General features: G+C 49.4%; 2 protein-coding genes across 2 annotated transcripts; both read left to right on the top strand.

The window, feature by feature from the left end:
* Window positions 1-118: 118 nt before the first annotated feature.
* sst1.2 (somatostatin 1, tandem duplicate 2) lies at window positions 119-2,337 on the top strand. The gene is made up of 4 exons (XM_070970511.1): window positions 119-212; window positions 335-513; window positions 1,897-2,115; window positions 2,192-2,337. Exons 2-3 carry the CDS (start codon window positions 337-339, stop codon window positions 2,101-2,103), a joined length of 384 nt encoding a protein of 127 aa, XP_070826612.1. The 5' UTR covers window positions 119-212; window positions 335-336; the 3' UTR covers window positions 2,104-2,115; window positions 2,192-2,337.
* Window positions 2,338-9,858: 7,521 nt separating this feature from the next.
* sst1.1 (somatostatin 1, tandem duplicate 1) lies at window positions 9,859-11,440 on the top strand. Its single transcript, XM_070970512.1, has 2 exons — window positions 9,859-10,036; window positions 11,040-11,440. The coding sequence occupies exons 1-2, from the start codon at window positions 9,890-9,892 to the stop codon at window positions 11,262-11,264; spliced, it is 372 nt and encodes a 123-aa protein (XP_070826613.1). The 5' UTR covers window positions 9,859-9,889; the 3' UTR covers window positions 11,265-11,440.
* Window positions 11,441-14,303: the final 2,863 nt, after the last annotated feature.

The raw sequence follows: 14,303 nt of genomic DNA, 5'->3' as shown, positions 1-14,303 counted from the left end.
AAGGACTAATGGATGTCTGTTTAACTTGAATGTCAGCGTTCCTTCATCACCTCGCAGCCCGCCAGCTGTCAATAAAACTCAGCGCGTCATGTGACTCGCAGGAGGAGGAGCAGAAGACTTCAAAAGAGCAGCACTCAGAGGACCAGGACCAGAGACAAGCCCAGAACCAGAAGAAGGTCCAGGACCAGCAGAAGACACCAGACCAGCAGACAGTAGGAACTCTCTTCTCTTTTGCGTTCTGCTTTTCTTTTTGTCTTTTCTGCTTCGTTCTTGATGTGTCTTATTTTTCTTCCTCACTGGTTGATTTCTTCCTCTCCTCCTGATAATCCGGCAGGTATGCAGTGTGTTCGTTGTCCCGCCGTCTTGGCTCTCATGGCGTTGGTTCTGTGCAGTCCAGGTGTTTCCTCTCAGCTCGACAGAGACCAGGAGCAGAACCAGAACCAGGACTTGGACCTGGAGCTGCGTCACCACCGGCTGCTGCAACGAGCTCGCAGTGCTGGACTCCTGTCACAGGTGAGAGAGCCAACAACCAATCAGAACGCTCCATTTCTCTTGAAAAAAGGTCATAGCCCCTCACACCCAGATTACTGTTAATGTTTGAAAGTTCGGCTGGTCCTCACATCCCTCCGTTGTTGTAGCAGCCTGTGGAGGATTTAGTTCTCTTTTCCATGTTAGTACTTAAACGACTGATGCTCATTGGACAGTAACCTGCGAACATGTCTGAACTGAACTGACAGGAACGCGACTACCAAAATAATAGTCCTAAAACAGCAACCAAAGTTTTCAGATACTGAGAGGACCCAGAATCGAACCCTGAGGCACACCATCACCAAACTGAGCCGAGGATCATTGGAAAAATAAAGATTATTGTGTTTGTTCGCTCACCTCGCGATGAAGATGTTTGCTGTTCATGTTGAATGAGGGATCATTCAGCAGACAGACGTCTTAAATGTGACTTTTTATATCAGATTTTTCTTCTTTGTGCTCAGTTTAGATATGAAATCAACGTTAACGCACGTAATACCAGACAGTAAAAACACTCCATTACAAGTCCTGCACAGAAAACATTATGGAAGTACCAGTATGTATTAACAGCTAAATGTACATATAATCTGAAAAATAAAAGTACCCATAATGCTGAAATGTGTGTTTTTACTGTCATATTATTAATATTATTATTAATCTCTAATTAATATGTTAATGTTGTAGTTGGAGCAAATTTCAACTATTTTATGTACAGCTGGGTCGATTTTTCTCTACTATGAAGTCTGCAAAGTCACTGAAGCTGTCCTGTCACACAGAAAGCAGAGTACTTCTCTCTGAACTGTGCTGCAGTAGAAGTCTACAGTAGTAAATTCTCTCCAGTGTACTCGGTGGAGACCGGGGGGGGGGGGGGGAGTCCTTCTGTTGTTGTTTCAGCCTGATTAACTGCTAAGTGTCTATGTTGGACCGCCTGCAGTGAGACATGCCGCCGGGTGTGGACATACATGGCTGCAGGGTTTATGGACATGTTCCTATAACACGAGCTGCTGTGTGATGTCCAACAGCTGCTCCTCAAACTCTGTCTTTTCGGTCAAAACTGTTTTCACTTCTTCAGAGTCATAAAGATAAAGGTTGTACAGGTGCAGACACACTCAGCCAACAACCCTCCACAGGTATTTAGCTCTCGATGGAGCCACATGATCTTCATCAGCAGATGTTGACGCTAACATTTAGTTTTTTCTGACTTCTCGTTCATTTAAGACTGAACTTAAAGTTAAAACTGAAAGGTCATTCTTCATCATGTGCTGAGGAAGATCATGTGATCTGATCAAAAGCTCCAGAACAGCCTCAGAGTGCGACCCGCTCTGACGTTTCCAAACAGTTCTGGACGGTGAAATCGTTCCTGTGTTCCAGGAGTGGAGCAAACGTGCAGTGGAGGACCTGCTGGCTCAGATGTCTCTGCCAGAGGCCGACGCCCAGCGGGACGCTGAGGTTGTTTCCATGGAAACAGGAGGGAGGATGAACCTGGAACGGTCCGTCGATGCCCCCAACAACCTGCCCCCCCGCGAGCGCAAAGCCGGCTGCAAGAACTTCTACTGGAAGGGCTTCACTTCCTGTTAAATCCCCATTCAGGTGAACAAGTGTCTGTTTAAGCCCCGCCCAGGTAACCTGACATCTGTCTCACCTGTTTCTGTTGTTTCATTCACAGCTGAGGCCACACCTCCACCGGACCAACGGACCAATCTCAGATTACCTGGCCTACACCGGCGCGACTGGACGGACCAATCAGCAGCTCTCTGGCTGTAATGTACCTGAATAATTAATGTAATTATCAATTAAAGAGAGAAATCAGTGAACTTTGTGGCTTCGTCTTTCCAGAGTGTGAATGAAAACATGCAGGTTCGGGTCTCAGGCTGTGAACTGGCTCATATGGGTTCAGGGTTTCTGCTCTGCAGCTTGAAGTCAGACGTGCTTTAAAAGCCAAAGTGTGACATTAACCCTTTCAACACACTCAGAGGGAATAATGAGGCTGCACGCGGTGGATTCATGAGGTACGACCTCGGATTAAAAAGGTTTGCTGCTGAAGGAGACGTGAACGTCCTGCTGGCATGTAAGAAGGTCTGGAGGTAACCGGTCGTCTTGTGCTCCACAATGCTGATACGAACATGAACATCTTCTCACAGGTCTCATCAGGAACGACAGACGAGGGCTGACGACCAGGTCTGGAGTCAGATCTGAAAGAGTCAAAGTGATTCACTAAAACTGAATCAGAGAACGGTCATTTTCTCCGTATCTCAGAAATACATTTAAAGCAGGTGTTTGTTCCTTCGTCCGATAGTCTGTCTTTAACCATCAGGTGGACTCGTTTTGGTCTTCGGTCGTCAGGCTGACTTGTTGCCCTGGTTGGGGGCAGCAGAGTCCAGGACAGCCGGACAGGAGTGATGGCAGAGGGGGCAAGCTCCTCTGGGTTGAACTGTGGATGATGATCTTGGTAGAGTCAGTTCTTCTGATGTGGATGATGGTGGTCCTGATGCTGCAGGGGTTGGGTGGGATGTTGCAGACAGCGGGGAAGCACAGGGTCTTAGAGGGGCTGAATGCAGATGCCCTGGACCGTGGAGCAGCTGGGGGTCTGGAGGGTGCAGGAGCAGGACTGGGGGGTATGAGGGGGCCCAGAGAGTTCTGGTCCTCATCTGTGGGCTGCTGTGAAGGACCGTCTTCCAGGACGAGCTGAGCAGGAGGCTCTGATGCAGCGCCTCCTGCTGGTAATGAAAGTGTCTCTGAGGTTTATCAGATAAGACTGAACGTCCAGCGAGGACACAATGATCAGAGTCCACGTGAACAGCCTGACCTCCTCCACTGTGTGTGTGTGTGTGTGTGTGTGTGTGTGTGTGTGTGTGTGTGTGTGTGTGTGTGTGTGTGCGTGTGTGTGTGTGGAAACAGCAGCAGGTTTCAGTGTTTGAACAGAGACGTTCGAGTCTAATTAAGCCTTAATGGAGACCAGAGAGAGAGCAAACATTGACTCGACACATTAAACACTGCTGCGAGCGCGCGCGTGTGTGTGTGTGTGTGTGTGTGTGTGTGTGTGTGTGTGTGTGAAGCCATCACACTTACATATTTAACCAAAACTAAAACAACAAAATTAAGCAAACTTGTATTTAAAGAAATAATATAATAATTAATGTTCACTGAAGCCCCGCCCACTGACAGCATCGAAGCCATATGATTGGTCACTGCGGTGACTCCTCAGTAAGATGGATCAGACATAAAGACGTCAAACGTTTATAAAAGATTCAGCTGTAACTTCAATGAAAATGAAAGATGAGTGAGTTCAGAGTGACGGCAAAGATAAAATATGATCCTGAAGAGAGACGACGCTTCAGGTGAGAAGCAGTTTGGGACATGAAACAGAACATCGTGAGGACGGTGTGATACTTCCTGTAGATAAACTTTGATTCTGATCGCATGCCAAACACTCAGAGAGCGAAAGTGAAGAAGACAAACAGGAAGTGGAGGAGCTTCAGTTCGTCTGCAGCTCAAACTGAAAGAAATCAACGATAATTGAAAACAGATTAAACTGTTATCAGGTGGAAAAGTGTGTGTGTGTGTGTGTGTGTGTGTGTGTGTGTGTGTGTGTGTGTGTGTGTGTGTGTGTGTGTGTGTGTGTGTGTGTGTGTGTGTGTGTGTTATCTCAGTCTGCCAGCTGCTTGGTCACAGTCTCTCTGCGTTTCCATGGTGATGAATGAGTTCTGCCGAGGTGCCCTTCAGCAGGACGCTGAACCTCCACCTTTTCAGATCAGCTGTAAACTCTCGCTGTGATTGGCTCAGAGATATGACAGACAGATGTTCGACCTCAACCAATCAGAGACTCCCTCTGTCACCACCTGTGTGACCTCACCGCTCCATCGGACTCTTCTCCGTGGTTACAAGTGAAGGGCCCTCTGCGCTCCTATTGGTCAGCATCAACAAACAGCTGAAACAAGTGTCCCACACTGGTTTGAGTCCCTGAATGCGTCACGAGCGTAATCAGGCTGATATCAGGCGGACCGATCTGAGCAAGACGCAGCCTGATGGATGTTTGTCTGCAAACACTTTCCAAGAATAAATTAAAAAGTAGTCTGACGGAGGAGACGAGAAAACTGGAGGACACAGGACACAAACCTGTCACCAGGGCTGGAGGGAGGACGGAGCAGAGGAAACAAGGAGAGAGGAGAGGAAATGAGGGGAGAGAGGAGAGGTAACAAGGAGAGGGGGGAGGAAACAAGGAGAGAGGAGAGGAAACAAGGGGAGAGGAGAAGAAAGGAGAGAATAGAAGAGAGGTAAGAAGGAGAGAGGAGAGGAAACGAGGGGAGAGGAGAGGAAACGAGGGAAGAGTGAAGAGGAAACAAGGAGCGGGGGAGGAAACAAAGAGAGAAGAGAGGAAATGAGGGAAGAGAAGAGAGGAAACAAGGAAAGAGAGGAGAGGGAACGGGGAAGACAAGGGAGGAAATGAGGGAAGAGTGGAGAGGAAACAAAGGAAGAGAAGAGAGGAAACAAAGGAAGAGGGGAGAGGAAATGAGGGAAGAGAGGAAACGAAGAAAGAGGGAGAGGAAAGGAGGGAAGAGAGGAAACGAAGAAAGAGGGAGAGGAAACAAAGGAAGAGGGGAGATGAAATGAGGGAAGAGGAAACGAAGAAAGAGGGAGAGGAAAGGAGGGAAGAGAGGAGCTAGGTGAATTGAGGAGGATGCACTCTGTGAACTGGAACACTGCAGGTGTGACATGTTGACGTGAGGCCTCGGGTTTGGATGAAGGACTCATACTCATCCTCACCTCAGGTAGAGATGCGGCCTCAGAGCCACACCTGGTCCGGATGATCAGTCTTTGGTTCTGTCTCTCGTCCTCGGTCGCTCTGTCCTTGCCTAATGAACATGTAAGATGTGTGAAATGCTCCTTTAATGGGTTCAAAGGTCAAGTGGGGGGGTGGTGGGAGGTCCTGCGTCACGCCGACAGCCCGCAGAGGAGCTGACCAATAAAACGCCTCGCTGTGGGTCGACCAATGAAACGCACTGCTGGAGGTGAATGTGTCCATCAGTCCAGACTAATCAATGAGCAGAGCCACAGCGGGCACACGCAAACACACACAGACACACACACACACACAGACACACACACACACACACACACACACACACACACACACACACACACACACACACACACACACACACACTGATTCACCTCATCCAAATGATTAGCAGGTCAGCACACACCATGTGACCCCCCGCCGCCGCCCAGCGGGATTCTGGGAGAACTGTTTGGATAGAGAGACAGACAGAGAGACAGAGAGAAAACGTCCTCCTGACAGGAAGTTAAAGACTCAATCAGTGAGCTGAGGAAGGAGAGGGGACAAGGAGGCAAGGAGGCAAGGAGGGCAGCCAAGGAAATGAGGAGGAAGAAGGACACACAGGAGGAGGAGAGAGGGAGAGAGGAAAAAACAGGGTGGAACAGATGAGAGGAGAGCAGGAAGGAGAGAAGATGAGGAGGAAGACAGGAGGAGAGAGGAAATGAGGAGAGGAAGGAAAGGAGAGAGGAGACATTAGAGTAAACATTGGAGGAGAATCGAGATCCCTGATTGGCTCTTTAGTGTGATGTAAATCAGCTGATGCTGATTCTCGGTTGTGTTTCAGTTAATGGAGGAGAAGTAACGAGGACACACACTGCTGCACAGCATGACACGCACACACACGCGCGCGCGCACACACACACACACACACACACACACGGTGTATCTGCATATGAACATTTCCCTTAAAGGACATGGACACCTGAAGGCAGCACTTTGTGTCTCAGCAGGTCGTCCTCTCATCGCAGGGTCGTGGGTTCGATTCCTCATGTCAAAGTGTCTTTGGACAGAACACAGACGTTTGTCTTTAGAAGTACTTTTACACAGTACGCAGTTGTGGTATTTGTACTTTCTGCTTCTTTTAAACATGTTTGTTTGATACGTTTCTGTGTTTGAGTCTAAACAAGATGTTTAAAGAGCGACATCGATGCAACGTTAAATAAACATAAACACTAATAAACACAAACATTGAATAAACACAAACATGAAATAAACATAAACATGAAATAAACACAAACATTAATCTGATGTTTGTTCAAACACTAATTGATCTTTATGAAGTTTATTTCAGCAAAAAAATCATTTTTAAGATCAACACTTTGAATTTGTCTCTACTGATCTTCAATAAACTGAAACGCTGTGGATTCGACTGGATGACACTGAGGAAGAGGAAGAGGAAGAGGAAGAGGAAGAGGAAGAGGAAGAGGAAGAGGAAGATCATGTCATATGATCAGCTGACTGCTGGAACATGATCAAATGAAATGAAACTCTGATCAATGAGGACGCTGCAGGACGACATGCTGGAACCACAGTCTGTCCTCTCTACTCCGTGTCCATTTGTCCTCTCTGCTCAGTGTCCGTCTGTCCTCTCTACTCCGTGTCCATTTGTCCTCTTTGCTCAGTGTCCGTCTGTCCTCTCTGCTCTGTGTCCATCCGTCCTCTCTGCTCCTCGTCCATCTGTCCATCCCTCTGTTCTCTAACTCCGACCAACAGGCTGAACCAATCAGCCACCAGAAACAGACAGCTGCTGTAATCTGACCAGTCACAGAAGGGTTTCCGTGGTAACACTGTCGGACAGGTGTGAAATGTGTCCTGTCCTCTGCTGTTAGCTGCCTGACTGTCCTCAAGTCCCACGAGGTAACTCTGTACTGCATGAAGTACAGCAGTACACACTCACGCTCAGAGTACATCGTGTTAGCAGTTCATGCTGAATCTCACCTGTTCACACTGAAGCTCACCTGAAGCTCATCTGTTCACACTGAAGCTCACCTGAAGCTCACCTGTTCACACTGACGCTCACCTGTTCACACTGATGCTCACCTGTTTACACTGAAGCTCACCTGAAGCTCACCTGTTCACACTGACGCTCACCTGTTCACACTGATGCTCACCTGTTCACACTGAAGCTCACCTGTTCACTCTGATGCTCACCTGACGCTCACCTGTTCACACTGACGCTCACCTGTTCACACTGACGCTCACCTGAAGCTCACCTGTTCACACTGACGCTCACCTGAAGCTCACCTGTTCACACTGAAGCTCACCTGTTCACACTGACGCCCACCTGTTCACACTGACGCTCACCTGAAGCTCACCTGTTCACACTGATGCTCACCTGAAGCTCACCTGTTCACACTGACGCCCACCTGTTCACACTGACGCTCACCTGAAGCTCACCTGTTCACACTGAAGCTCACCTGTTCACACTGACGCCCACCTGTTCACACTGACGCTCACCTGAAGCTCACCTGTTCACACTGATGCTCACCTGAAGCTCACCTGTTCACACTGATTGGTTGATCTAACACCTTGATTTTGCTCAACTGGTGATGATGTCATTGCGCAGTCAGTGACTCACCTGATTGGTCACCTGGGAGACTGCCGCTCCAAAACAGTTCATGACTCGTTTGTCTCGTCTGTGGTCGCCTGTGCGTCACCTGCCCTCAGGCAGTTCAGTGAGCAGTCGGCCAATCAAAGCGTCCCGTCTGAAGCTAAAGACGAGTTCAGTGGAAACAGTCTGAGTGAGGACGTGCGTGAGGAGATGTGTGTGTCCTTGTCCTCAGAGACGAGCTGATCAGTGTTTTCAGGAAACTGAAGCTTCATCATGAGACGTCCACAGAGGACAGAACATGTCCACCTGAATGGGGCGTCAACATGAGAGACAACACAAAGCCTTTAAAGGCTCCCAGAGGAGCACAGAAACATCCAGAACGTGCTCGACTTCAGACGACGCGACACAGAATCACAGAAAAGTTCCACCTGAAGACTTTCTGTCCTCTAAATTCCCACACTGAAACTGAAGGAGCTGATTGGCTGATGTTCACACATGGTCGTCTCTGTTCAGACACATTTGACTGACATGATGATGAGACCAAAAGACCAAACTCTGCCAACTCGAAGCCAGAGAGGAAACAAGGAAGGCAGCAGAGGACGGGCAGTGGAGACGAAGCAGGGGACGGGCAGTGGAGACGAAGCAGGGGACGGGCAGTGGAGACGAAGACAGGGGACGGGCAGTGGAGACGAAGCAGGGGACGGGAAGTGGAGACGAAGCAGAGGACGGGAAGTAGAGACGAAGCAGAGGACGGGAAGTGGAGACGTCTCTACTCGTCCTCCACGTCCACCTGCCATCAGTTGAGTGTTCGAGCAGCTTTAACTCATCAGGTTACAGCTTGTGTCTGAACTGTGATCTGATTCATGAAAGGAAAAACAATAAGCTGTGGACGCCTCTGATCAAAGATTAAAGCTTTAATAACCACTCAGCTCTGTGTGTGTGTGTGTGTGTGTGTGTGTGTGTGTGTGTGTGTGTGTGTGTGTGTGTGTGTGTGTGTGTGTGTGTGTGTGTGTGTGTGTGTGTGCGTCAGCAGGTAAACAGCTGTGAAACGACAGACCTGCAGGCAGCAGGACGACAGCGACGTGCTGATGTGACGGAATCACCACAAAAAACAAGACATGAACGTTGATGCTTCAGAGGACATGTGATACACCTGTGACGGACAGAGACAGAAGACAGATGGTGGATGGACACGTAACAGGCCTTCGAGTCACAGCCAGGGGCCCCTGGGAGGCCCCTGAGCCGGAGCCGCCGTCTGAAGGGATTATTAACGTCTCAAAGTTCCACAAAAACACCACAAAGAGACAAAAATCATCATCTGCAGGCAGCACGATGAAGAGGAGGACAGGGAGGACAGAGAGGAGGACAGGGAGGACGTGAGGACGGTGAGGAGAACAGGGAGGACAGGGAGGAGGACAGGGAGGACTGTGAGGAGGACAGGGAGGAGGACAGTGACAAAGTGAGGACGGTGAGGAGGACAGTGAGGACGTGAGGACGTGAGGACGGTGAGGAGGACTGTCTTTACTCAGATCGGGTTTTGGGTCTGCTGGTCCTTGTTCAGTTCTCTGTGATCAGCTGATCGATTAAAGCCGATCGATCTGATCGATCTGATGTCTTCACGCTGGGATCAGTATCAGTAAAAGTATTGAACACGTTTCGATCAGTGACTGACAGACAGAAATGAGTGACACTGATCGTGACCGCGCGCGGCCACTCCGCGTGCCGCGGGGGGGCCGCGCGCCTCCGGCTGAGAAACTCTGTCAACTGAGCAGCAGGAAGCAAAGAAAGTGTCTGAAAACGGATCATTTCACTAAAGCGGGACGGAAACATCATCATCATCATCATCATCATCATCATCATCATCATCATCAGTCACCCCCTCCGCGGAGATCCGTGACGTCAGCCGGCTGTATAAGAGCCGCTGTGACCGGACAGACCCAGAAGATCCTGCAGACAGACCGACGGACAGACACGTGATGAAGATGGTCTCCTCCTCGCGCCTCCGCTGCCTCCTCCTGCTCCTCGTCGCCCTCACCGCCTCCATCAGCTGCTCCTCCGCCGCCCAGAGAGACTCCAAACTCCGCCTGCTGCTGCACCGGACCCCGCTGCTGGGCTCCAAACAGGTCCGACACACGCACGCGCGCACACACACAGAAAACTTAAAAAAAAACTTGAAAAACAGAAACGTGAGTTTAACCTTTCAGTCATCAGGTGAGATGAAGAGTCTCCTCTTCCTCCTCTTCATCGGCGGCAAACAAGTAGAGCAGATTGAAATCAAATCGATGAAGCTCTGCTCCAATCAAATATCATCACGTGATTATTGATGATTAAAGTTTTGTTTGTTTTATTTTTGTTTGTTCGGACTTCACAGCTGATCCGCGCGCGCTGTTCTTCTAAATCTTTCCACTCTGATTGGTTACTTAATGCACTGAGGAGTAATCGATAGATGAAGTGATGAGGCGATCATTTGGTTTGATTGATCAGGCTCTGCAGATTTCTCACTTTCTGTCAGATGATCAGACTGATCGATTGATTTGATGAACGTCTCAAATGAAGATCGCAGAGATCGAACTCATCGATCACCTGAACCTGTTTCTCTCAACACTGTCTGAAAAGAGGTGATCAAATACTGCGTGCCCGTGGCGGTAACACGCACACGCACGCACACACGCGCGCACACACACACACACGCTGGTGAAGGCTGACGTGTGGATGGAGCTGTTGAGGATGCTGATTGGTCGGTGGACTGTAAAAACTTTATTTTCCTGAAACTGCTGAAAAAAAAAATCTTAATGATCGATTGATGATTGATTGGCTGAATATTTTCTCCACTGATTGATGAATCATCAGTGTGTAAAAAACAGTCATGTGACTGCGGCACGTTCACACTTTAAAACGAAACTGGAGCCGATTCATTTTCTGTCAATCGACAACTCGATTGATGATGATCGATCAATCGATCGATCAGCTCGTCTTTCATGTTCGAAACGACTCGATGACAAACGCAGATTTCTAACAGAAAATAAAATAAAACCTGGAGCATCTTTTTTTGTGACTTTCAGTTTTTTCACTTTTCTTCGGCTTAAATCACTGAATCTGGTCTTTCTGTGTCTTTTGCGTTTCCAGGACATGTCTCGGTCCTCCCTGGCAGACCTCCTCCTGTCGGACCTCCTGCAGGTGGAGAACGAGGCCCTGGAGGAGGAGAACTTCCCTCTGGCCGACGGAGAACCCGAAGACATCCACGTGGATCTGGAACGCGCCGCCGCCGCCGGCAGCGGGCCGCTGCTCGCCCCCCGAGAGAGAAAAGCCGGCTGCAAGAACTTCTTCTGGAAGACCTTCACCTCCTGCTGAGAGCCTGCGCGCCTTCATCTCGCCCTCGTCTTCATCAGACGCTGTACAGAGTGGGTCAGACTGTCAGGGGTAGTTTGGATGAAGTGTTTCGATTTTTCTGGGCTGATTCTTCCTGAATGTAAACTCAATGAAACTATTTTTAATTGTCAGTTTGAATAAAATCGGTTTGAGACAAACGTTCGCTGCTGTCTGCTGCTGAGGAGGAGGAGGAGGAGGAGGAGGAGGAGAGGAAATAAAAATCTTCATCAGGATGAGGAGCTGCAGGTTTTTATTGGAGCTGATTAAAGGCAGAGCTGCAGATGAGCAGCTGAGGGGACAGTCAGCAGAAATCACGTTAATGAAGGTTAATAAACACAGAGACACCAGAGACACACGAGGCGCGTCTTCGTCAATGATCAGAGAGTAAAACAGACTTTATTGATCCCTGAAGGGGAAATCACACGTCAGTGAAGACGATTAGAAATCAGCTTCAAAGGAATAAAATCAGATTAAAGACACACGAAGACATAAAGGACGAGAGTAACGAGAAACATAATGTCTTCATGTACGAGAGACGAGGGACAGACAAGAAGACGTTCAGCACAAACTGCAGGAAGAAGAAATGTAAAAAGCAAACGTGTTGAAGCTGCTCGTTCAGGAGAGCAAAGTGTTGAACGAATGTTAAAATACAGGAAGAGGAAGCGTCACGAGCTCCAGCGCAGCTCGCATTTCTGTGACGAATGATTTCTGCAGGTAAATTAACATGAGCAGAGAAAGAAACGGTCCAATCAGACGCTTCAGGTGAGGCTGCGGAAGGTGAAAGAAAACATGCTGGACCCCCCCCCCCCCCCCAACACACACACACACACACACACACACACACACACACACACACACACACACACACACACACACACACACACACACACACGTTAATGCTCCTCTGTAACTGTATTAAAGCCTCCTCTTCCTCACTGCCTCCACTGTGTTTCAGCTGGAGATCAGTGAAATGATGTGAGACCATCAGCAGAAACAAAACAAAACAAACAAAAGATCGTTAAAGAAACACAAAGAAAAATGTCAGATTAGATAAAGAGAAGCGTCTGTGATGCGTTCAAAGACACCAAACTGTGAGGCCTCAGCAGAGCCGCAATGATGCGTTTAAAGACACCAAACTGTGAGGCTGCTTCAATTACAGGCGGGGGAGTGATGCTATAAATTTATATAAGGAGGAGAAGCAAGAGGAGGAGGAGGGAGAGGAGGAGGAGCAGGAGGAGGAGGAGGGAGAGGAGGAGGAGAAGCAGGAGGAGGAGGAGGAGGAGGAGGAGGGGGAGGAGGAGGAGGAGCAGGAGGAGGAGGAGGAGGGGGAGGAGGAGGAGAAGCAGGAGGAGGAGGAGGAGGAGGAGGGGGAGGAGAAGCAGGAGGAGGAGGAGGAGGGGGAGGAGGAGGAGAAGCAGGAGGAGGAGGAGGAGGAGGAGGAGGGGGAGGAGGAGGAGGAGCAGGAGGAGCAGGAGGAGGAGGAGCAGGAGGAGGAGGGGGAGCAGGAGGAGGAGGAACAGGAGGAGGGGGAGGCTGGTGTTGGAGCTGACACGAACCAGGTTTGAGAACAAAAAGAGAAGAAATTTAATTGATTTTCAGGAAATCTGCAAATGAAAATGTTCATTTCTGTGTGTGTTCATGTGTGTGTGTGCATTTGTGTTCGTGTGTGTTTGTGTATGTGTGTGTGTGCGTGTGTGCGCGTGTGTGTGTGTGTTTGTGTGCATGTGTGTGCGTGTGTGTTTGTGTATGTCTGTGTGTGCGTGTGTGTGCGTGCGTGTGTGAGTGCGTTTGTTCGTTCGTGTGTGTATGCGTGCGTGTTCGTGCGTGTGTGCATTCATGTGTGAGTTTTCGTGTGTGTGTTCGTGTGTGTGTTTGTGTGTGTGTGTGTGTTTGTGTGTGTTTGTGTGTGTGTGTTCGTGTGTGTGTTCGTGTTCGTGTGTGTGTGTGTGTGTGTGTGTGTGTGTGTGTGTGTGTGTGTGTTCGTGTTCGTGTGTGTGTGTGTTCGTGTGTGTGTGTGTGTTCGTGTGTTTGTGTGTGTGTGTGTTCGTGTGTTTGTGTGTGTGTGTGTGTTCGTGTTTGTGTGTGTGTGTGTGTGTGTGTGTGTGTGTGTGGCAGCTGCTGCAGTCAGATTAGCTCCTTTCATTCATTCGTTCTTCGGTTAAAAGAAGCTTTCAGGGACTCGACCTGAATGCGAGCTGATGATTGACAGCAGTGAGAGGACGTTCATCAGTAATGACGGCGTCTCTCTCAGGTCACATGACAACATCTGAGGTCACGTGACTGTGAGGCAGGTTCCTCCATTCACAAATGCATTCATGTGTTTCTCTTTGTCTTCAGGTTAGATTCAACTGTATTATCCTCCTGCCAGATGGGGGGGGGCAAACAGTCCATGGTTGGGGTGGGAGCTGTCTCTGCTGATGCTGCGTGCCCTTCTTAGACACCACTTGTTCTGGAGGTCCTCGAGGGCAGTTAGCTGGGCACCAGTGATGCACTGCAGGGCGGACGCCGTGCAGCTGCCGTACCAGACTGAGATGCAGTGGGTCAGGATGCTGTCGATGGTGCAGCGGTGGAAGTTGACCAGGGTCTGAAGAGCCAGGTCAACTTTCCTCAGTCTCCTCAGGAAGTAGAGGCGCTGCTGAACTTTCTTTATCGGGGTGGAGGAGTTGAGGGTACAGGAGAGGTCCTCGGAGATGTGGACGCCCAGGAACTTGAAGCTGGAGACATGTTCAACCTCCGCATCATCGATGTGAATGGGGTGTGACTGCAGCCTTTGGTTTTCCTGTAGTCCACGATGAGCTCCTCGGTCTTCTTGGTGTTGAGGGTCACGTTGTTGTGGGTTCATCCCATCACCAGCTGTAGGCTGACTCGTCGTTGGTGATCAGGCCAATCACCGTGGTGTCGCCTGAGAGCTTGATGATGCCCAGGCATGCAGTCAGAGGGCAGAGGGCTCAGCACACAGCCCTGTGGGACACCGGTGTTCAGGGTCAGGGTGAACTTTGACCTCCACATCTGCTCGATCAG

This window comes from Chaetodon trifascialis, chromosome 9, assembly GCF_039877785.1.
Source record: "Chaetodon trifascialis isolate fChaTrf1 chromosome 9, fChaTrf1.hap1, whole genome shotgun sequence".
NCBI lineage: Eukaryota > Metazoa > Chordata > Actinopteri > Chaetodontiformes > Chaetodontidae > Chaetodon > Chaetodon trifascialis.
The sequence above is the reverse complement of the archived record's forward strand: the minus strand, read 5'-3'. Positions and strand labels throughout refer to the sequence as shown.